This window comes from Myotis brandtii, unplaced genomic scaffold (assembly GCF_000412655.1).
Source record: "Myotis brandtii unplaced genomic scaffold, ASM41265v1 scaffold303, whole genome shotgun sequence".
Classification (NCBI taxonomy): domain Eukaryota; kingdom Metazoa; phylum Chordata; class Mammalia; order Chiroptera; family Vespertilionidae; genus Myotis; species Myotis brandtii.
Genome location: NW_005361573.1, coordinates 3,559,565 through 3,582,972, shown reverse-complemented (window position 1 = coordinate 3,582,972; position 23,408 = coordinate 3,559,565). Strand labels below are relative to the sequence as shown.

Below are 23,408 nucleotides of genomic sequence, written 5' to 3'. Positions count from 1 at the left end.
TGATCAGTGTGAAGGGCTCCCTGGGCTATATTTAACATGGCAAATCTCTTAAGATGTTCTTTTGCCAAGGCACCACCTGGCGCAGTCCCGACAAGTGGTTGGGCAGCTGTGCCAAGTCCTGACTGCGGAAATCACGTCTTCCTGCTGCCCCCCAGCTCGGATCCTGCTGCCCCCACAGGCACGACGGAGGCTCTTTGCTCTGCCAGGACCTCCCTGCAGCTTGCACAGCAGCACAGAGTTCCCAGGGTCCCTCCTCCTTCTCTGTGTGTCTTCTCCCTTCACCCTCTGTCCTCACTCCTTTGCCTTCCTCTTTTCTGTTCTGGAAACGTGTAAGAGTAAGAGCAGAGGGTGGTGAATGCCATCTTGTTCCCATCCTTATTAGCATTACGTGTGTAACTTGGTGCAAGCCTCTCCACCTGTCAGCTTTCCTCATCTCAAAGATGTGGGTGGTGCCAGAGGAGCAGTGACACTGGTGATGGCTCCTGTGTAGCCAGTGCCTCTGAGGCAGGCTATTGATCATCTTGCTTCACAGCAGCCCTGCTATGTAGGAGTCTGTGCCGGGGTCCCAGGACCACCCCCATTCAGATTCACTAGGACTCATGGGAGTCACGTAGTTGTCCTCCGGCTGAGATAAATTATTGATGTAGTGAGGGTACATAGCTGGGTCCAGGTGGAATCTGGAGGAGTCCATGTACAGATTTCCTTATGTTCCCTACCTTCCACGGGGATGGGGTCACATAGAGCACACGCCTCCCTCAGCAACAAAATGCAGCAGGAAAGCAGGTTTCGCGTAGAACATATTGTTTATACAAACAGTTAATCACCTTTCTCATTTAGGGAAAGGTGAGAACACTCCCAAAAGCTGAGGTCCGGGACTCCGGGACTTTTTAAGACTAGAGACGGGTCTGCAGTGGTGCTGCTTTCCGGCACAGTGTCATGCTCGTTACCTGGGTGAGGTCGTAGGCGCCTGAGGCATAAGCTGGGATGGAACCAAGGCCTGGTCCCCAAGCCCAGTGCCTGGTGCCTGCTGCCTCTAGAATGCAAGCTGTTCCTGCTCCTGTTCCCTTCCCTTCCTGGATGTGGTTAGACATGTAATGACCCGTCACCACTTTGCTCAAGCCAGTCAGTAGACCCTCTGCCCAGAAGCGTAGAGCCATGGTGGCCACTGCCTTCATGGATGTCAGGCTTCACTCACACCCCAGAAATGTCCCCACAGGGTCTGCAGTGGTGCTGCTTTCCGGCACAGTGTCATGCTCGTTACCTGGGTGAGGTCGTAGGTGCCTGAGGCACAAGCTGGGATGGAACCAAGGCCTGGTCCCCAAGCCCAGCGCCTGCTCCCTGCTCCCTCTAGAATGCAAGCTGTTCCTGCTCCTATTCCCTTCCCTTCCTGGATGTGGTTAGACATGCAATGACCAGTCACCACTTTGCTCAAGCCAGTCAGTAGGCCTTCTGCCCAGAAGCGTGCAGCCATGGTGGCCACTGCCTTCATGGATGTCAGGCTTCACCTCACACCCCAGAAATGTCCCCACAAATGTGAAGAGGTTTTCTCAGAACTAATTGCTTGCTTGTTGCTCCTTGGGCTGCCCTGCCCTGCCACCAGGCCTGAGATCCTGAAGCACGAGATGAAAGTCTTTTTTGTGAAGTACAATGACCCCATCTACGTGAAGCTAGAGAAGCTGGACATCATGATCCGCCTGGCCTCCCAGGCCAACATCGCCCAGGTCGGCAGAGGGTGGTGGCTGGGGGCATGGGCGTGGGTGTGGACAGCAGTACCACCCTCGAGCTGTGGTCTCTGGGCAGGCCGCCTGGTCTCACTGTTAACAGTTCATCCGTGAAGAGTGCTTAGCACAGGGCATGGGGTTTTGTAAACAAGCATGAAACAAATGTTGTGATAAAGAATTTGTTCTCCCTGTTGTTATCCATTCATTGAAAAGTGGTAGTTAGGTGGGTGTGTTAGCTAGGTCAACCTAAACAAGGGCTGTCCAGCCCTACCAATTAGTTCTTCCCTGCTTTTCTCTTGGAGCACCTGCCAGCTTTCTCCCTCCCTCAGGGCTTCCACCTCTAGCAAGAAGCAGAATCTCATCCTTCTAGGGGTCTGTGCATCCCCACTGCCCAGGGGTGTTCTAGGTGGTTGCCCCACTAGATCCCCTCCAATCCCATCTTCTCTTTTGGGGCCACAGGTCTTGGCAGAGCTTAAAGAGTATGCGACAGAGGTGGATGTAGACTTTGTACGGAAGGCTGTGCGAGCCATTGGCCGCTGCGCCATCAAGGTGGAGGTAAGGCTCTGGGACTCTCTTCAGCTGGGGGTGAGGGAGGGGAAGGGAGCTGAAAGCAGGAAGCCGGTCTGATTCTAGCAGAATCTGTCAGCTTCTTGTGGTCCAGGAAGGCCTGTGAGTCACTGCTAGAGTCCCCAAGGCACCATTGTGCAGGTTTGGTTGGGCTCATTCTGTAATCTCCTTTAGGCCTTCGAGTTGTTGCAAATGAAATGGACCCATGACATGGGTTCGCCTGCATCTTAGCTATGCTGATGGGGCAGCCCCAGCTGGTGGTGGCCCTGGTAGACTTAACCTTCACTTCATGGAGCTTTGGGTCAGGGCCTGTGCCTGTCAAAGGTTCTGAAAAGGGCCATGCATGATTCAGCTCACCATGTGCCCCTTTCTCCACGCTCCCAAGGGCTCTGCAAACCCCCGTGTCCTGACATCTCATCCGTACCATTCTCTGCCTAAGGAGATGCTCCTTGACCACTGAGTTGACTCCTTAAATGGGTCCACTGGAGGCTGGGAGATCCTGGGACAGCTGGTCACCTCAGTCCCTTACGACATTTTCCCATTGGCACCTGTGATGCCTCCTGAGATCTCTCCCACAAGGGCATTAGCGCAGCATGTTGGAATGGGGCTGGGGGAAGCGGGCAGGCGGGGGGGATGTCTAAACAGAACTTTTCTAAGCGTTTTTTGTCGCAGGAGACCATCTGGGGAAAAAAGTAGAAGTGAGGTGAGGTCAGGCTGGTGCATGGTCACTCTGTCCTCAGGGCTTGCCTAGAGGAGCTCCAAGGACTCTCCCACTCTCAGAAGCTCCACTGGCCTCCCCCTCAGTCTAACTCTATCTCCCTATGCCCTGCTGTCCCAAGGCATCATTGTTGTCCTGTGCTCCCACTGTGACAAGGAAGGTGGGCAAGGCAGGACTGAGCCCTTGGCCAAGGCACGGTTGTTAGAAGTTCTCTTGGGAATGGGTCCCGGGGCCTTACCCACCCTCTCCTCTTCCCACACAGCAATCTGCAGAGCGCTGCGTGAGCACGCTGCTCGATCTCATCCAGACCAAGGTGAACTACGTGGTCCAGGAAGCCATCGTGGTCATCAAGGACATCTTCCGCAAATACCCCAACAAGTACGTGCCTGTCCCTCCCTGCGAGGCTGCTGCGACTCTGTGGGAAGGAAAAGCAAGGAGGAGCCTCTCCCCTCTTCCTTACTTCTGGGCCACAGGCAGCATTCTCAAAGGAAACCCTTGGCTTTTTATTTCTCCTTTGCTGCCCCTTCTCTGCTCCCCAGACCAAAATAACTAAAATGTAACAGATAAAACTCAGCTCCCTTTACTCACCTCTTGGGGCCTTGGGTGGGGGCATCTGCTTGTCTCTCTTGGCCCTGCTGGGCCTCCCCTGCGCTGCCGGGCTCCCTCAGTGCTCACTGCTGACTGTGTGCTGGTCTCCAGGTATGAGAGCGTGATCGCCACCCTGTGCGAGAACCTGGACTCCCTGGATGAGCCCGAGGCCCGAGCTGCCATGATCTGGATTGTGGGCGAGTATGCTGAGCGGATTGACAATGCGGACGAGCTGCTGGAGAGCTTCCTCGAGGGCTTCCATGACGAGAGCACGCAGGTGAGCCGTCACGCAGGCCAGCTCAAGCCAGGGGTGGGTCATGCCTGGCAGTGGCACCACTGCCATCCGTCCTGCTGTGAAACCCTCCCCTCAGCCTGCCGGCCTCAGGGCCCTGCCCCTGCTAATACTGCATCGATGGTGTGGACAGACAGGAAAGTGCTGTGGGGGGACAGGTGTGGCCCCTCTCCCTCCCACCGCTAGTACCTCAGGGAGGGACGTGCGAGAACGGTCTGTGATGGTGTGCACCGAAAGCAGGCAAAGCGTTCCGGTTTGGTTTTCCTATTTCTCTTTGATAGTTAATACATTGATTCGGGTCAAAATTGGAAAGGTACAAAAGAACATTTATAGTGAAAACTCTCTTTCCTACCCCTTTCCTGGCCGCCAGTTCTCCCGGGGATCACTAATGTTATTTACTGGTTTCTTGGGGATACTTGAGAGGGAGTTTAGGATTATACCAGCAGGTATACACATACCTCTATTCATGTAAACACGCACGTATACAATCAAGTATTACTCTTTGTGGTTCTTATGTTCTATAAAGTCATCTTAAACACAGAATTAGCAAGTACTAAACCATAGCTCCCAGGAGAAATATAAAGTTGCTTAGCAAACAGTAGCTGTGTGGTGGTGGTGGTTTAGTTTAACTGGCCTGCTCTCTTTGCCTCTTGGGTTCACAATATAGTTCAAAGCTTTTATAAGAATACTTGTTTAGTATTTTGCAGTTTGGGAATGTATTTTATCTTTTTTAAAAATTAATTTGTATTTTAGAGAGACAGGAGAGAGAGGGAAACATCGATTGAGAGAGAAACATTAATCGGTGCCTCCAGCATGCACCCTGACCTTTTGATGCACGGAGTGATGCTCAACCAACTGAGCCATACCAGCCAGGGCAGGAACTTATTTTAGATTGTCTGTTTGAGCTCCTTGCCCTAGGCTCATTGGCCTTTCCAGCCATGGATGGGAAGCTCAGAAAATGTTAGCCAGGGTGGTGCGTCATCATCCCAGCTTACGTCTGGCCCCTGCCTGGATGGTGTCATTGCAGGAGGGCTGCTGGTAGGGGCTGGGAGGAGTTGGACTTGTGACCCGAGCTGCCAGCCAGCATAGCACACCAGGCAGTGAGGAACGATTCCAGGCAGCCAGCTGACTGGGGCTGGGGAGAACTTGGTAAAAGAGTCCCTGTGTGGCGGCCATGCTGGTATTGATGAGGATGATGACAGTTGTTGTGTCTTGAACAGAATACCCAATAGGTTCTTTACATTTGTTGTCATATTGACTCTTCCATTAACCCTATGAGGTATATGCCCATTTTATAGATGAGGAAACACACTCAGAGAAGTGAACTGACTTGTACAGGGCCACCCAGCGGGGAAGTGATAGAACCAGAGTTCCGTTGAGGTGTTCAGTCTAACTCTAGCTCCAAGGCAGCTGCTAGACTTCAGAGCTCACAAGAACCCCGTGAAGTAGGCCACGCCTCTCCCTCACTGACTTTCCCTCACTGACAGGGTGAATGGCTTTAGCTGCACTGCCAGCCAGGGGTTCGAGCCAGGGCTGGAAGCCAGTCCCAGGGCCGCCTCCTGCTTTGAAAACAGCCAGCCCCCTGCTCCCCTGACCCACGTGTAACCAAATTGCAAGGACTCTGGTTCATCTAATCCCAGACACAGACCACTTGCCCTCCCCCCTGCCTCCTGCTGTCAGCCCACCCCATGTACCAGTGTAATTAGCCTTTGTTTTTATAGGTGCCCTCCTGCCTGACAGGCCTCAGGCCTGTCTTTGGCAGAACCCTGGCTCAAGAGCCCTCAGGCTGCCTTCTTGTCCCAGGACTGACAAAAATGAGATGTGCAGAGAATTGTTTCTTCAGTCAGCATGTTTTTCCTTAGTGCCCGCTATGCACTGGGCACTAGATTGCACAGTAACCAGGGATACAACTGTGACAGACATGATCTGCCTGCTCTCAAGGGCTCTCGCCAGGGGACGGCATTTCCATCCTGTGGGTCGATGCTATGAGAGTGTCAGGAGGCTGCAGAAGCAGGGGGTGGGGGCTGCGGCAACGTGAGATCCAAGGGGGTGAGGAGGGATTGGCCAGGTTGCAGGCAGCAGGAGGCAAGTTCAGGGGAAGGCAGCAGCCAGGTAAGAGGCGCAGGCTGAGCGAGGACTGGACAGGGATGGCCCACCGTCTGGTGGAAGCACAGCTCAACAACAGGCTGGCTCTGGGGGCCCAACTGGCCTGGTGCCCTGGGCCTCACTGGCAGCATCTCTGTTATTGACAGATGGTCCCTTTAAGAAGCATCCCAGCTACACATGTTGCCTTTTTAAGCTGTGAGCTCCTTGAGGCACCATGAGGCCTGGAGTCCTGGGTTTCTGGGCCCTCGGGCAGGGCAGCATCCCCTGGCCTGCCTGGGGTTGCCAAATAGTACAGTGGCCACTGCTTCCTGAGTGGTCTTGGCTGCTCAGCACTGCCAACACCCTCTGCTCACCTTAGTGTGTTCTGCGGCCACCCCCAAACCCGGAAAAGCTGGTCTCTGCTTCCAGGGCCGTCAGCACCCTTTTCCTCTTCAAGGCCCTCTTTGGGTTTCTTACTGTCCCATATGAAGCCCCTTTTTCCTTGTCATTTCTGTCTCCCTGCAGGTCCAGCTACAGCTGCTGACAGCCATAGTGAAACTCTTTCTGAAGAAGCCAACGGAGACCCAGGAGCTGGTGCAGCAGGTCCTCAGCTTGGCCACTCAGGTGGGTGTCCTAGCCTCCCTGCTTCAGTCCAAGCAGCCAGACCTGGGTGGTCCTGCCCCTAAGACTGGCACCGCCGTGGGTTTGGCTCAGTCACCGACAAAAAAGATGGAATGGGGTCAGGGAGTGAAGTTGAGACAGAGTGTAAATGAGCAGGGAGAGGGAAGTCATGAGAACCAGAGGGTTCATATGCAGGCAGGGAGGGCAGGCTGCCATGGAGGGGAGTGGGGAACGGAGATAGGAGTGGGCATGGCCTGCTAGGGTGCGCAAGAGTGGAAAGTGGGGGGGCAGGCTGCTGGGCCGTGTCCATTTGAACCTCCCCTTCCCCGGTCGCTGTGCTCTGAGTTTCACAAGCTTCTCATGCCCCCAGGACTCAGACAACCCAGACCTGCGGGACCGTGGCTACATCTACTGGCGCCTGCTCTCCACAGACCCAGTGGCTGCCAAGGAGGTGGTGTTGGCCGAGAAGCCGCTCATCTCAGAAGAGACAGACCTCATCGAGCCCACGCTGCTGGACGAGCTCATCTGCTACATCGGCACGCTGGCTTCCGTCTACCACAAGCCGCCCAGCGCCTTTGTGGAGGGGGGCCGGGGCGTGGTGCACAAGAGCCTGCCGCCCCGCACCGCCTCGTGAGTGAAGTGGGCCAGTTGCCGGTTTCTCAGTTCAGTAGCACAGGTGCTCAGGCCCGAGTCTGAGAGAAATTATAATTCCAGCAACTCTTATCGAATGCTGACTACACACCAGGTGTTGATTAGGTGACCTCGTTTGATCCTTACAACAGATCTGAGAGGTGCCCCATTTAACAGGCGAGGACAGTGGGCATGGAGAGTGGGCGTGCCTGGTGCAGCGTCCCACAGCCCGGAGCTGGGCTCAGACGATTCTGACTCCAGAGCACTGTTCTCGCCTTCCTCCTCTGCCGCTCCAGGTGGTTGGTTTGGCCTGGTTGCCAAGTCCCCTGGGGACTGGCATCCAGTCTTCTCGGTAGAGTGGGCGGAGTGGTGGAAATACCATTCTCCTCCCCATGAAGCTGCATCGCTTAGACAGCTGAGAAATGGACAGGCAGGGGGATGGGAGGAAGAGGAGGCATGTAGACAGCCCCTAAGGGACAATGAGGAGACCCAGTGCCTGTCCTGGGGGAGGACCCTGGAGACTGGGGACTCTGACCTCCCTGAGACCGTCTGCCCCCAACCCTTCTGATCCTCTCCTTCCTGCGTCCCCGAAGGAGCGAGAGCACAGAGAGCCCTGAGACAGCCCCTGCTGGAGCGCCCTCTGGTGAGCAGCCAGATGTCATTCCCGCCCAGGGGGACCTGCTGGGTGACCTCCTCAACCTGGACCTCGGCCCCCCAGTGAGCGGCCCACCCCTGGCCACCTCCTCGGTGCAAATGGGAGCTGTGGACCTTCTCGGTGGCGGCCTTGACAGCCTGGTATGTCCTGGGAACCCCTCTAGATGCCATTGGTAATGCTCTTCCGAGGAGCAATCACTGAACGCCCTGTGCAGGGCACCTCTGCCCTTGAAGGTGATCATGTAGCTCCCTACGTGTAGGTGAGAAAACTGAGGCTAAAGGGGTCAGGAGACTTTCCCTCCGAGAGAGCACAGCTGCTAAATGGCAGACACAGGACTTAGCCCCTGGTCCTGCCACTGAGCCCCAAGAGACCTGGGGCAGGCTAGGCCAGTCCTAGTCCCTCCCCCGCGTCTGACCCTGCAGGCACCTTGGCCCTGTAAGGCTGAAGGAGCCAGATCTGTGTCCATGTACCCCCAAACCCTGCACCAGCTGCGGCAGCAGCCCAGCGGGCCTGAGAGAAACAGGGACAGTTCTGCTCCCCTGTAGGAAGGTGGTGTGAGACTGGCCTGGGTATCTCCCTGGAACTCCTTCAGGAGCTGGTAGAGACAGGTAGAGCGGGCAGCAGAACCTGTGTCACTCAGTCATGCCAGCTCAGATCCCGAGGCTGTGGCACAGGATGTGGGTGGTAGGGTCAGACCCGGGGGCTAGTGCTCATCATGGAAACAGTCTAGGCCCCTCCTAGTCCTGGCACAGCCTTGCACCAGACTCATCTTGGATGGGGCGGCAGTAACTAATCTTTTCTCTCTTTCCTTCTTTCTACCCGCCCCCCCCTCACCTCGTCTCTCTGTATGTCTTCCTTCCTGGCTTTTCTCTCTGCATGTGGCTGCCTGTTCTCTTCACCCTGCCTGCTTCTGCTTGGAGATGGGGGATGAGCCTGAAGGGGTACGGTTCAACCCTTGCGTCACCAAGCCTTCGTCCCTGCTCCTGAGAGCGCTGGCCTAACATCTCAAGAGGCAGATGATGTCAAAGCAGGCCCTCCCTGCTGAGCCCTGGCCTCTATCCAGTGTCCTGGCAGCCTCTGTCCTGGCAGTCCACCTGCCCCTGGGCCCCCAAATCCATGAATTCCTCATCCCATCCTCACTACCCAGTGACAATTTGCCTGGTCATCCTGAGGATCGCTGGCCCTCTCTGTCCCCCTGGGCCCTCTCTGGTATCTTGGAGGGCACACTCCCGTCTCCTTAGCACAGCCCTCTCACAGCAGTGTGCCTCCGGTGCCCCTTTTATCCGTGGACTGAGTGTTTACAAGTGTCCCCAGCTTTCCTAGAGGTCACCCCTAAGGCTTGAGATTTGCAGGGCACAGGAGAGCTTGGCCTCTCTTCTCCACCCACCTCACTCTTTCTTATTTCTGCAACTTAGAGTTGATGTCACAGAAGCCTTGTGGGGCCCCCTCCTGGCCCACCCACCCTATTTTCTAAAGAGCCAGGTGGCTACACTCATCCCAGGCCCCTGATGACCCTGCCTCCGGTGCCTGCCACTGACCCCTTCTCTTTCCTTTCCAGATCGGGGGCCCCAACTTCGTGACACCTCCAGCAGCAACAGTACCAGCTAACCTAGGTGCACCCATGGGCAGTGGCCTGAGTGATCTCTTTGACCTGACCAGTGGCGTGGGCACCCTGTCAGGATCATATGTGGCCCCCAAAGCAGTAAGTACCATGCCTCCTCTCGTGGGAAGAGCGGAGAGAAGTTAGAGACTGATGTGCGGGCTCCTAAATCGGCTTATTCCACGGAATCTGCTCAGGCCAGCGGGGCAGGCTCCAGGAGCCGCAGTTTGCCAGCACCATGCCCAGGGCAGCTGGGGGCTGTGGGAGCCCAGGGAAGAGATGCTGAGTCAGGCATGGGGTGGCCAGGGAAAGGCATCCCAGAGGGAAGCTGGCGCTCAGGCCTGCAGATCAAGTCAGAGTTAGCCAGGCAAAGTGGGGAGAGGGCTCCAGCCTGCGGGAAAGCCTGGAGGTGAGGGAGAGCCGGCATCCTCCAGGGAACTAGCACAGTCCCATCTAGTTGGAGCAGCGCTTCTCAGTGCTGTCCAACCAGTGCCTCTCATTGATAATAGACGTTTTATAATGCCCGCTTCCTCTCTGTCCTTAAATGAGATCTGTGGACTGTGCACCTACCTACACCTGTAATTTAAAAAATAATCAATAAGCCCAGGTTGAGCGTCGACCCAAGAACCAAGAGGTGCCTGGCATAGGGTCAGGGTGGGCTGAAGGCTACTGCCCAGATGGCTCTGAGGTGCCTGGAGTTGGCAGCTGGAGAGATGATGAGACGTTTGCTAACAGGACATGTTGGGGAAGCTGTCCAGGAGGGCCTGAGCCTTTTGCCATTGCTGGGTGCCATCTGAGTGAGATGACAGCCTGAGAGGCACTTGCATGTCCACAGGGTGACACCAGCAGATGGGCAGGGCTTTAATTCAAGCTCTTTGCTCAGCAAACACTCCCTGTACCACTAGGGAAGGAGCCAGGGGACAGGCTGCTCGGAAGAGGCAGCTCCTAAGCTGAGACCAGGATGACAAGGGCAGCCAAACAGCAGGGGGCCTGCCAGCAAGGGGCCCTTAGGTACTGTCCTTAGACCAGTTTCCGCAATTAAAGGCCAGCCCTGCCTCTGTGGAGAGGACAGGCTGTGACGGCCAGGGAGGCCCACGGCCCTGGCGGAGGCCCAGGATGGCCTTGGGCTCTGGGCCTCAGCTCTCCTTGGCTCCTCAGGAGGCTGTCCTCGCCTTCCTCGGCCTCCTTCCTGAGTGTTCCTTCTTTGACCTCTGAGAATCTGGGCCAGCCTTTGGGCACACCAAGCACTTCCCTACCCGCGCTGCTCCAGTGGTGGTGGCCCCGGGTGGCCCTCCTTGGCTCCTCAGGAGGCTGTCCTCACCTTCCTCGGCCTCCTTCCTGAGTGTTCCTCTGAGAATCTGGGCCAGCCTTTGGGCACACCAAGCACTTCCCTACCCGAGCTGCTCCAGTGGTGGTGGCCCCGGGTGGCCCTGCAGGGCTGTTCTCCTGCTGAGATACACATTGTCATCCCCTGGTGGTAAAGGCAGGGAGGCCCCTGCAGGGGAGAGAGCGGAAGGACTCTCAGGGAGGCTGTTGGGGAAATGGCGAACTGCAGCCCCTGCCCACCGCCTTCCCTGCAGATCTGGCTCCCCGCCATGAAAGCCAAGGGGTTGGAGATCTTGGGCACCTTCACCCGCCAGGTGGGCTCCATCTCCATGGACCTGCAGCTGACCAACAAGGCCCTGCAGGTCATGACCGACTTCGCCATCCAGTTCAACCGCAACAGGTGAGCGCCCCCCGGCCAGCCTGCTGAGCGCCCTGGGGTGGCTGCAGGTCGGAGCTGAGGCTGCAGGGGCCTGGGCCCTTTTTCCTGGTGAAGGTGGGTGTTCCTCACAACCACACTTCAGACCAAAACTGTCTGATTTCTCCCCCAGTGACCTCTTAATGTGGACTTCGAAGTACTGGGCCAAGGGGTAGGGTTTCTCCCCTTCGATTGCCTTCCTCCCCTGCCCGAAGAGGTGTTTTACTGACAGAAATCCAGCTCCAGCCGAGGAGCCTGCCTTTGGCAACACCCCACTGCCTTCCTCCCCTGCCCGAAGAGGTGTTTTACTGACAGCCGAGGAGCCTGCCTTTGGCAACACCCCACATAACAGGAGCTTGGGGCCTCCTTCCCAGCCCTGAATTGCTCCCAGCTCTAAGAAGGCTGATGGGGAGTGGTGGCTGCTCCAGGCTCCTCATCCCCAGCAGGTCCCCTGCACGGGGGGTCGGGGGAAGGTCTGCCATCTGGCACCATGAGGGTCTCCATGCACCAGGCCGGCGAGGCCCGAGCTCCCGGGGAACTGAGCAGCCTCTCCTGATGATTCTTCTTCCTGAGCAGCTCTAGTGATGAGCAAACTGAGCCTCTAAGAAGTTGACTGAAGGGGCTGCTTCCTCAGGGAGAGCCTTCGGGCCAGGGGGTCCTGACCCTCTGTCATACCAGGGAGGGTGGCAGCTGCTCTCCCACTGACCCTCATGTGACCCTGGAGGCCACAGACACTCCAGGCTCCAAGGGGTGGTCCTGTGATCACTCAAAACAAACTTACTGTGTGTTGAGAGCTTCCTAAGTTCTAGGCCCTATGCCAAGGGCTTTCAAAGTATTGTCTCCCTGGAGCCACCTGGCAGCCCAGGGAGGTCAGGGCCATCCTCTTCTGTGAGCAGGTGATGGCCTGGGCTCAGCAGGTCACGCAGCAGCTGTGGTGGAGCCCCCGGAAGCCCGGAGTGCCGGGCCAGCACCAGGGCCTGCGGTTCCCAGTCATCTCCTGCTCTGTCTCAGGCAGAGCCACTCACCCTCCCTGAATCTGTGTGTCCCGGAAGCTGGGAGACTCTATACCTGTCATTCTTTTTATGAGGATAGGGATTGGTGTAATTCCAAATGCTCAGTTCATGGTGCCCATCATAACTGTTACATATCTTCCCAGAGCCTGTGGCTGGGGTGACTCACACGCCTGGGGTCCTCCTGATGGGCCCCTGTGCTGCTTTATCTAGAAGCAGGCCTTTCCTCTGTGTCACTTGGGATGGTCAGCTCCCTCCTGGGAGATGGGAATGGGCAGCAGCAACTTGGGCAGGCGCGGAGTTTTCAGGTTTGAAGAAGTGTAGACCCAGGTATTAGATGGAGCGCTCTGAGGGGCAGGGCGAGGCTGTGCTTACTGTGTCTGCCCAGTGCCTAGCCCAGAGGACAAAGAGGAGCAGAGATGGGCTCAAGCCTGCAGCCGCCTGACACTCTGCTCCTGTCTGCGCCAGGCCATTGCGGGCTGGAGGGTCAGGGTCAGAAGTTGGTCTTTCTGGCTTGGGCCTGAGCCTGGCATGAGGCCGGCTTGCAGGAGAGGCTTCTTGCCAACCGGTGCCCCGGCTCTGGGGCTGGAGGAGCCCATGTGTCAGCACCTGCTCCCCTGCCGTCCCTACGGGGACTTCTCTCTCCACAGCTTTGGTCTGGCCCCCGCTGCCCCCCTCCAGGTCCATGCGCCGCTCAGCCCCAACCAGACCGTGGAGATCTCCCTGCCTCTCAACACGGTGGGCTCAGTCATGAAGATGGAGCCTCTGAACAACCTCCAGGTGTGTTCCGGCGGGACCACGCCCCTCGTCTTTACCCGCACACCCACCCTGCGGGGAGCCTGGTGGGACGGTCTGGGCCTGTGCTGTGTGTGTGTGGAGTCCTGCTCTTGGCCACACATGTGCCCAGGAGGCCTGAGCAGAGGGGACAAAGGGCATGGCTCCCAGGGAAGGCCTGTGAGGGAATCTGATCAGGTCTGGGGCACAGGGCGTGGGCCCTTCCTGGGCCTCAGAGGTGGGGGCCAGGCTCAGGGACCGACTCGGGCCCCCTGTTCCTAGGTGGCTGTGAAGAACAACATTGATGTCTTCTACTTCAGCACCTTGTACCCGCTGCACATCCTCTTTGTGGAGGACGGGAAGATGGGTGAGTCGTGAAGTCAGCCCTGGGGCTCCTGGAATAGATGGATGGGTTGCCCCACAGCAGCACCTGTGAGTCACCAGCTTCTCTGCTGAGCCTGCACTGACGGGCACACTTCCATGGGGGCCGCCAGGGTCTTGTCAGGCCAACTGTGGCCACCAGGAGGCCTGCCGCGCAGGAACCATCTCACTCCTAGGTTCTCTAGCTCTGCCCTTCCGCCTTGCCTTTGGCCTCTAGACAGTTGTCCCCTGGGCCCTCGAGGCAGGGAGCCCAGGCCATGCCTCACACCTGATGCCCATCTCCTCTGCCCTGGCTGGAACCCCTGAGCGACTCAGCCCAGAGCCCAGAGGACTCACTTCCAGCTCAGCGCTGCGCGGAGCACTTTGCCCCCCTCATGTGTCAGTCACCACCGAAGTCCTGTAACACAGGCTGACTAACGAGCAGGTTGCTCAGGGCCAGAGCGGGAGGAGGCATCTGTGGGTGCTGGGGGGAGAGCTAAGGCCCCGAAGCAGGAAGCCCGGGGTCTTTTGGGAGCAGCATGGGCGGAGGGTTTGCTCAGGAGGCAGGAGCTGCTGTAGCAAAGCTCATGCCTGTCCTGTTTCAAGGCAGACCCGTTTCCTGCTCAGTGTTACTGCCCGGGGCCATGAGTTACCAAGGTCCGTCTTCTCTCCCCCTTCCTCCCAGACCGGCAGATTTTCCTGGCCACGTGGAAGGACATTCCCAATGAGAACGAAGCCCAGTTCCAGATCAGAGACTGTCCCCTCAATGCGGGTAGGACTCCTGAGCACCCCCCCACCCATCCACACTGCCCCTCACCTACACCCAATCCCTCCCCCGTCACTGACTGGGGGGCCTTCTGACCCCCAGAGGCCGTGAGCAGCCGGCTGCAGAGTAGCAACATCTTCACAGTCGCCAAGAGGAACGTGGAGGGTCAGGACATGCTCTACCAGTCCCTGAAGCTGACCAATGGCATCTGGGTGCTGGCGGAGCTGCGCATCCAGCCGGGCAACCCCAACTTCATGGTGAGGGCCCCCGCTCCCGCCCTGCCAGCCTAGGGCCTCTGTCCTGGGCAGCCTCTCTTGCCCACCCCCAGGTCCCGGGGCAGCTCTGATGGAGGACACTAGCCCAGCCAGGCTGGAGTCCCTTTGAGGCTGGTGTGAATGGGCATCAGAATTCTGTCCCTAAAGGATCTTAGAAAGCTTTCAACTCAGTCCCATCAAGTTACCCAAATAAGACACCAAGCTGGGTCTCAGGACGGTGATTTGGACTAGACGATTCTGTACAGTTGGGCGCTGTGAGGCGGCACAGTGGCCTGCCTGAGGGCCCGCCTGCGAGGATGGTGATTCCGAGCAGCTTGTCCTTCCCAGCCTTTGAGTCAGACCCCGTCAGGACATGGCTTCTGTGTAGTGCGTGGTTGTCCTGGACACCAGGCTGCTGGTCCAGGCCCCAGAGAGCACCGGGCTTTGCTTCTCCCCTGCACCCAAGTCTCTGGCAGGCATGGCCCTCCAGACACTGCTCCCCGGGCCCCGCTAGCGGCCTTGGCTCTGTGGTTGGGTGAAGGCTGCAGTGGTGGCTTCAGTGATGGTAATTTCCGTCTCCCTGTGTTTGGTTGCTGCATGTCCACCTTCCCTGCTGATGCCCGTGGTGCAGGACTTGGAGGTTAGCGGATTGCTTTTCTCTTCCTCTTTCCCCTCCGTCCTCCCCAGCCACACCTTGCACACCCCACCTCCTGGCTTGGCTCCAATGCACCCCCGGCTCTCCTGGCCTCCGCACTCTGCTGGTCCCCATCCAGGCTGCAGGCAGGAGAGCTAGCTGCCCTCTGCTGACACCCCGCTGCTTCCCAACCAGGTGGCCCCCTCTGAGGAGCTGGTACCCCACTTCCCAGCACACACAGTGTGCACAGAGCCCTTAGAGGAGACTGTGCCCCTTGGGGCCACTGCTGCTGGTTTCTGGTGCCACCTGCCCTCCCCCTTCCTAACTGCACCCTTCAGAGCAGCAATTCTGGCAGAAGGGGTGGTGGCACTTGTGGCTCCTCTACCTGTGCTCTCCAGCTCCTGTTGCAGTTAGAGCTGAGGCCAAGTCTCTGGCGTACCTGCTTTCTGTGCAAGAAATCAGGAAGAACCCCCGGCGCCCCCACCATCTCCCAGAGCAGAAGCCTGCTCCCTCCCTGCCCCCCGCCCCCAATACCTCCCCAGGGACCTCAGTTCCCATGGCTGTGGGAGCCAGGCAGCTCTGCAGGGTGGGGGCTGGGCCTCCCTCACAGCCTCCGGCTGCTGATTCACGCTGCTTGCCATAGGGCCCGTGGCTGACAGACAGCAGGTGTGTGGGCTGCAAGTATATTTGGTCCACACCCGGCTGGCTGCGGCGGCCGCCCCCTCTCCTTCACCACACAGCTGCCCAGCCACGCTGCTGCCACCAAGCCACGTGTGCACACCACACCTCCATCTGGCTCCCACCCTGTCTGTCCTCCCACGTGTTCCCTCCCAGCCTAGTAAGTGACAGCCCCGGAGAGGAGCCCAGAGTGAGTGCGGCCTTCTCTCCCCTGCAGCTGTCCCTGAAGTGTCGAGCACCCGAGGTGTCCCAGCACGTGTACCAGGCCTACGAGACCATCCTCAAGAACTGAGGCCCCGACCAGGGCCCACCCCAGCCTTTTGCCAGCCCATGGAGGAGCCCCCTGTGGGGTGACAGTCCCTCCTCCCAGGAGGGGCCTGGCAAGGCCCCTGGCCACCCACAGGGCTTCCTGGTCCTGACTGCAGGGCCCGCTTGGGTCCTCAGGGCAGGGTGGCCCCCCTCCTGGAGCGAAATCTCAGTTTCTCCCAGGCTTGGAGGACCCCTCTTCCATTGCTGCTGACATTTAGGGTCAGTGAGGAGGAGACCAAAGGAGACAGAGCCAGAGCGGTCACCGAGGCTGAACAGGGAGACCCAGAGTTCTCTTCCTTTCCTGGTGCCTGAGGGCAAGTGCGAAGTTCCCTCCTCAGGCTCCCAGCCCAGGAAGCGCCCTGCCCCTCAGTCTCTCTGGGGTTGGTGGTAGCGACCCTCCCCCGCTGCCCACTCTAGTGGGACGGGCCCTGCCAGGCTGTCCTGGTGTGCGTGGAGGGTCCCCTTGGTACCAGGAGGGCTGCTTTGTCAATCAGGGGTTCCCATGACCTGCACCTCCTCCCCACCCCAACCTCTCTCCCTGCGTCCATCCAGCCGAGGCCCAGCAGTCATGCCTGTTGGGCCACAGCCTCCCAAGAGCTGACCAGCATGGGGAGACCAGGCAGACGCTCCCAGAGCCCTGCCCAGGCCCCTGCTCCCTTGGCAGTTGCACACACCCCTCCCACCCCCACTCGCTCCCTCTCTGCCCTGAGGGCGGTCACTGCCTGGGCTCCCAGAGCCGAGGGGCCCTGGGCTCCCAGAGCCGGTAAGCGGGGCACCTCCTGTCCAGCGTTTCTCCTTCACGTCTGCTACCCTCCTCCTGGCCTCCCAAGTGTCAGTGTGTCTGACAGAGCATTAGGTTTTCCTGTTACTGCTGTTTAATAATAAAGAGTCTGCTTTTGGCAATCACGGACACTTCTTTCCCTTTCCCCCAAATGTCAGAATTGAAAGCTGGTTGAGGGTGATCTTCTGAGCCCTGCAGTAACTATATCTAATATATATAAACAGAGACTATATATTGTATGTTTACTCTTATTTTCAGAAAGTGAAAGTGAATAAAAACGATGACATCAAGCATGTCCCTGGCCAGTGTGTCAGGTCCTGCCTGAGGCCCTTCCGGTCGGGGTGTGGGTCCCCTGGGGTCCAGGGTTTTGTGCTGAGCTCTGTGCCCAGCTCCTCCCTGGCACTGAGGACTGTCTCCCTCCACCCTGTCCTTAAACACTGACTTCTGGGTCCTGCTGGTCTCCCTGGCTCCTCTCCCACCCTTGATTTCAACTCTACCCGAGCAGACACCGTCTGGCCTTTGATGTCGGCCAAGAGGCCTGACATGGTTTGGTTTCCCTCAGTTCCCTGCCATCAGGGAGGCTCCTGGGAGTGGCTGCAGGCCTCCCTGGCACTGAGGACTGTCTCCCTCCACCCTGTCCTTAAACACTGACTTCTGGGTCCTGCTGGTCTCCCTGGCACCTCTCCCACCCTTGATTTCAACTCTACCCGAGCAGACACCGTCTGGCCTTTTGATGTTGGCCAAGAGGGCTGACATGGTTTGGTTTCCCTCAGCTCCCTGCCATCATCAGGGAGGCTCCTGGGAGTGGCTGCAGGAGGCGGGCTCTGGCGGGCAGGCTGCGCACCAGGCCTGTCTGGGCACGCTGTCGCCACCTTGCAGCTGCAGCTGGCTGAGTGTGGGAACTGAGCTGACAGCTGCTACCAGGGATGCTCCATTGGCCCTGGGCCTGGCATTGGCCTAGCTTTCAGGGGAGGGCAGCCAGACCCTGGGCAGGGCTTCGACGGCAGAGCTGCTCGGGGTTCTCAGGGCCTCGTGGCTGGTAGGCATTCAGCCTGCTTCTGAGGGAGAAGCAGCCGGTCCCTTGCCTTTCCAGCCCCAGCCACTTCCTGCACCCTGCCCACCTCTGACACATGGCTGCCTTCCCAGCTGCCTGGGGACCAGGCATTGGCAGGGACACCTGGCCCTCCACTGTCCCACCTCCGACCCCTGTGTATTGTCATGCTGTCCTAGGGACCCAGAGCCTAGGCCCACGATTGCACAACCCTAGCTCCACCTCACCGGAAAGTCCCCAGGCTCAGAAGGCCCTGGATACCCGGGCTGGAGTCCCCTCGGGCTGTGGGCGAGGGCCGGGTTTTGAGTTCTAGAGGAGAGAGGCTGTTACCCTGCCTGCTGGTGGTCTGCTGCTCCTGCCGCACTGGGGGCCCGACGTCCACCCCAACACCCTGTGAGTGCACGGCTGGCTCAGCCATCAGGGACCTCAGAGCTTTCTGTTGGCACCGCTCCAGCGCCGAAGAGTTGAATGTAGGGTAGCTGTCCTCAGTGGGGGACGATGGGGAACGAGGCCCAGCACTGAGCCCCTGGGGTGAGGAGGAGAGCCGGGGAGAGGCTGGCCTGGTTGGACAGAGGGCCTTGCACTGTCACTGGACGTCTTGAGTTTGCCTTCCTAACTCAAGCTGTGGCCGGGTCTCGGGCAATTGTGGGCAGGACCTTGCCGTGATTTTGCCCTCTCCCACGCACACGGTGCCTGGCAGGATGGGACCCAGCCATCTGAATATACTCAGAGAGAAACTGAGACGGTTCCCCACGCTGGGCTCCACCACATCACTGCATCGGAAAACAGCAGGAGGCCCAGGCTCTAGGAAAAGTGCCTTAGGAATATCCAGCCAGTGCCTTCAGCTTCCGGTCCCTCCCTCCCCTCAGTGAGGACCCATCACGTGCCTCCTCCCCCACCCCTGGCACTCCCCACTCTCAGCCTGACACCTCTCAGGGGCCTTGGCATCCTGGGCCTTCCCAGCCGGTTGAGGAATTCAACAGCCCATCTGCCAGCCACTTACTAAGGCCTGTGGCATGACCTCATTTTACTTTATATTTTATTGATTTCAGAGAAGAAGGGAGAGAGAGAGAGAAACATTAATGATGAGAGAGAATCATTGATCAGCTGCCTCCTGCATGCCCTCCCCTTCTCCCCCCTACTGGGAACTGAGCCTGCAACCTGGAATTGAACTGCGACCTCCTGGTTCATAGGTTGATCCTCAGCCACTGAGCCATGCCAGCCGGGCTCATTTTACATTTTTAATCTTCAACTAGTGGTTTGCTGTTTTTGTTGTTTTTAAATAATTCCTTAATATTGAAATGTTTTCGTTATTTTACGGAGTGATTCTGGACCATGGTAAGATCAGCCACGCAAAGGATTGAGGTCTCCCTCCCACCCTTCCCTCGTTCTTAGTTTCCCTCCCTAGAGGCAGCCTTGGTTGCTAGATTTTGGGTTTCTTCCAGGAATATCCTGTGCACGTATGAAAGCAAATCCACGGGTTATTTATAAACAAGTGGGAGCACACTCCAGACACTACCTGCACTGCTTTTCTTACCTAATTGTCCAAATGGACCCACTTCAGTCCTCCCTGTGTGGACGGCTGCCGTTAGCCAGTGCCAGCTGGCAGACATTCAGGCTGTTTCCATCTGATGCCCGTCCCAGCAACGGTGCATTGAACATCTTCTACAGACATCCTTGTTTGAGCTGCAGAATCTAGCCCCAGAGTGACTGGGCCAGAGCGTGTAAGCATTTTACATTCTCTATTTTAGTTCTTGTTTTGCAGAGGTAATTCACTCACGTGGCTTAAAGGATAGAAGTGAAAAAAAATTTTCTTTTCCTCTCCAAAGAAATCAATGTTACCTTCCAAAGAGATTCAATGGTGTCTAGCGTGGTTCCCCCCCCCCCCTTTTTATACACAAGTGCTAGCATGGAATACACCCGTTCTGCAGCTTAAATCTTGGAGCCTTTTCCATTATCAGTCCATCACAGAGAGTCCTAATGCCTTTTTATAACAGTGGATGGCTTTCCAGTGAGTGGAGGTACCACCAGGATCCAGTGCCCCCGAGATGTCTGTTGAGTTGTGTCTGCAGTGTTGCTACTACAAGTGATGCTGCAAAGAATGTTCACTTTCATATGCAGTCAGTGCCTGCGATGGAAATCGCTGGGTCAAAGGTTTGTCATTTTGATGGCTGTTGCTAAACACTCTCCAGCTTACGTTCTCCCAGCCAGCCATGGATGCCTGTCCCCGTGTCCTCACACACTCAGCGTATTGATATGTGCCAAACTGGTGGTGAAAAAGTGTATCTGACTGTGTTTTAAGCATGCCTCTGTTCGTGTTTTATTTTCTTAATTATCATTATTATTGATTTTAGAGAAAGAAGGGGGAGAAAGAGAGAGAGAAACACATTGACCTGTTGTTCCACTTATTGATGTATTCATCGGTTGATTCTTGTATGTGCCCTGAGTGGGAATCAAACATACAACCTTGAGGTATTGGGAACACACTCTAACCAACTGAGCTGCGTGGCCAGGGCTCATTTGTATGTTTTTGAGCCATTTGTATATCCTTTCCTATGAGCTATCTTTATAATTTTTGCTCATTTCTCTTTTGTTAATCTTCACCCAAGGATTTTTTTTCTCCATTGATTTTTAGAGAGAGGAAGGGTGAGGGAGAGACACACAGAGAGAGAAACATCTATGTGAGAGAATCACATTGATTGGTTGCCTCCCGCATCACCCTGACCCGGGCTGCAGATCGAGCCTACAACTTAGGTATGTATCCTTGACCGGAATCAAACCTGTGACCATATTTTTTAAAGATATGTTTTTACTGCCCTAACCGGTTTGGCTCAGTGGATAGAGCGTCAGCCTGCAGACTCAAGGGTCCCAGGTTCGGTTCCGGTCAAGGGCATGTACCTTGGTTGCGGGCACATCCCCAGTGGGGAGTGTGCAGGAGGCAGCTGATTGATGTTTCTAACTCTCTATCCCTCTTCCTTCCTCTCTGTAAAAAATCAATAAAATATATTAAAAAAAAAAAACAAACAAACAAACCTGTGACCATATTTTTTAAAGAAATGTTTTTACTGCCCTAACCGGTTTGGCTCAGTGGATAGAGCGTCAGCCTGCAGACTCAAGGGTCCCAGGTTCGGTTCCGGTCAAGGGCATGTACCTTGGTTGCGGGCACATCCCCAGTGGGGAGTGTGCAGGAGGCAGCTGATTGATGTTTCTAACTCTCTATCCCTCTTCCTTCCTCTCTGTAAAAAATCAATAAAATATATTTTTTAAAAAGAAGATATGTTTTTACTGATTTTTTTTTTTTTTTAAGAAACAGAGAAGGGCCCTGACCGGTTTGGCTCAGTGGATAGAGCGTCGGCCTGCGGACTGAAAGGTCCCAGGTTCGATTCCAGTCAAGGGCATGTACCTTGGTTGTGGGCACATCCCCAGTAGGAGATGTGCAGGAGGCAGCTGATCAATGTTTCTAACTCTCTATCCCTCTTCCTTCCTCTCTGTAAAAAATCAATAAAATACATATTTGTTTAAAGAAGATGTTTTTACTGATTTTTTTTTTTTAAGAAACAGAGAAGGGCCCTGACCAGTTTCTCTATCCCTCTTGAGCGTTGGTCTGCGGACTGAAGGGTCCCGGGTTCGATTCCAGTCAGGGGCATGTACCTTGGTTGCGGGCACATCCCCAGTAGGAGATGTGCAGGAGGCAGCTGATCGATGTTTCTCTCTCATCGATGTTTCTAACTCTCTATCTCTCTCCCTTCCTCTCTGTAAAAAATCAATAAAATATATTTTAAAAAAAAGAAACAGAGAAGGGAGAGGGAGAGAGGAAAACATTGATGAGAGAGAAACATCGACTGGCTGCCTCCTGCACACCCCCTGTGCGGGATCAAGCCTGCAACCCCTGCATGTGCCGAGTGGGACTCGAACCAGCGACCTCTTGGTGCATGGGATGACACCTGCCAGGGCGTGCCCGTTTTTCTGTGTGGTTATTGGTCCTTTTCTTCCTGCTTTGTCATTATTTTCCCCATTTTGTTATTGCTTTTTCCTTTTCCTTGCTGAAATTATTTCTTATGTAATCTTTTAATTTCTTCTTTCTATACTTACCTGATCTTAGTTTTTGCATTTTGATCCGATTCCATCTGGGCTTTATGTTAGGGATCCAACTTCCTCTTTTCCCAGATGGTTACCCAGTTGTCTTCACACCATTTACTGAATAATTCATCTTATCCCACAGATCTGAAATGCCATTTTCTCATATACTACATATATATGCTTTTGTGGCTTCTGCTCTGTACCAGCAAATCTGTCTATTCATGGGCCACTGCATTTTTATTTTTTATTTTTGGTTAATCCTCACCCAAGGATATTTTCCCCATTGATTTTTAGAGAGAGTGAAAGAGATGGAGGGAGGGAGGGAAAGAAAAACACCGATGTGAGAGCGACACACATCAATTGGTATCTCCCACACATGCCTCGACCGGGGCCAGGATTGAACCTCCTACCCCAGGCCTGTGCCTTTGACTGGGAATCGAACCTGGGACCCTTTGGTCCTTAGTAACTTCAAGGAGTACTGGTCAGATATTTTGTAGACTCTCTATCCCTCCACTGGGTTTGTCTGATGTTTTTCTCAGGGTGAGACTGGTATTATGAGTTTTTAAGATCAAAGTGGTGGCCTTCACCTCCTAGCATCTCACAGGTCCAGGCCATCGGCAGGATTTCTCACTGTCCCCTTAGCCCGGGTCACTCGGCTAAGGCGGTGGGTGCAGCTTTCTGTGCTGTGAAGTGACTTTCTCCCCTGTCTGTGCTCTGGGAGCAAGTCCTCAAGTGCAGCCTACACTCGGGGAGGAGCGGGGCAGGGGGTGCTGCAGAAGCCATTGCAATTCTTTCGTAAGGAGATGTGTTTCTGCACCCATCCTTCTTTATTCAATCGATTATATCTGTTTGGAGGCATAAATATTTATTTTATAATTTGGGTTTAATCCAAAACCACATTATGTTGTTGCTTGAATTGTTCCAGCTTTGGCCATTGGGCACAAGCAGTAAGTGAAACCCCGGCCAGTGCAGAGACGGGAAAGTGCGTTTCCCCGGTGCCTGGGCATCTGGTCAGGGATGGGGAGCCCCCTCTGCAGGAAGGAGGCCGGAGAGGGGAGGGCAGCTGGCACCCCCAGACTCCCCCAGCCTGCGGGGAAGGAGCTTCTCACCGGCTCCGGGGAGGGGGGAGGCAGGACCACAGGTGGAGACGCAGGCGGAACACTGGGCCTTGGCAGGGGCGGAGGCGGTGTCAACCGGTTTCTGATTCTTTCCACCGGGTTTGGGCCGGGATCGGGGCTCCGCTGCTGGCACCTGGCGGTCCTGGGCTCAGCACCCTCCGTCCGCCCCTCCCTGCACGATGGCCATTTGACACTGGGTGGTGCTGACCAGTTCCCCCCGTGGCCGGAGGGTGGGAGGGCCCCTCAGACCACTGCCCCCCAACTTCAGAGAGTCCGGGCTGCGGCTGTGGGCGCAGGGGCCGCTGACGTAATCGCTTGGTGAAGGGCCGGCCCTGCAGGTCTCAGAGGTGATGGATGCGGACGGAGCAGGGAGCC

General features: G+C 56.3%; 1 protein-coding gene across 7 annotated transcripts in view; it reads left to right on the top strand.

Annotated features, from left to right (window-relative positions):
• The window catches only part of AP1B1 (adaptor-related protein complex 1, beta 1 subunit), a 48,149-nt gene extending 31,079 nt beyond the window's left edge, over window positions 1-17,070 (top strand). For 4 of the 7 annotated variants that reach the window (XM_014542504.1, XM_014542502.1, XM_014542503.1 and 1 more), the window contains 16 exons: window positions 1,601-1,721; window positions 2,181-2,276; window positions 3,269-3,384; window positions 3,706-3,871; window positions 6,497-6,595; window positions 6,963-7,222; window positions 7,816-8,017; window positions 8,798-8,818; window positions 9,436-9,579; window positions 11,058-11,203; window positions 12,879-13,008; window positions 13,285-13,369; window positions 14,048-14,134; window positions 14,231-14,385; window positions 15,014-15,022; window positions 15,912-17,070. In XM_014542504.1, the coding sequence (XP_014397990.1) occupies window positions 1,601-1,721; window positions 2,181-2,276; window positions 3,269-3,384; window positions 3,706-3,871; window positions 6,497-6,595; window positions 6,963-7,222; window positions 7,816-8,017; window positions 8,798-8,818; window positions 9,436-9,579; window positions 11,058-11,203; window positions 12,879-13,008; window positions 13,285-13,369; window positions 14,048-14,134; window positions 14,231-14,385; window positions 15,014-15,022; window positions 15,912-15,986 (1,912 nt within the window). In that variant the 3' untranslated portion in view covers window positions 15,987-17,070. The remainder of the gene's footprint in view (window positions 1-1,600; window positions 1,722-2,180; window positions 2,277-3,268; window positions 3,385-3,705; window positions 3,872-6,496; window positions 6,596-6,962; window positions 7,223-7,815; window positions 8,018-8,797; window positions 8,819-9,435; window positions 9,580-11,057; window positions 11,204-12,878; window positions 13,009-13,284; window positions 13,370-14,047; window positions 14,135-14,230; window positions 14,386-15,013; window positions 15,023-15,911) is intronic. The other 3 variants (XM_005869733.2, XM_005869732.2, XM_005869734.2) reach the window with 3 other exon arrangements.
• The last annotated feature ends 6,338 nt before the right edge of the window (window positions 17,071-23,408 follow it).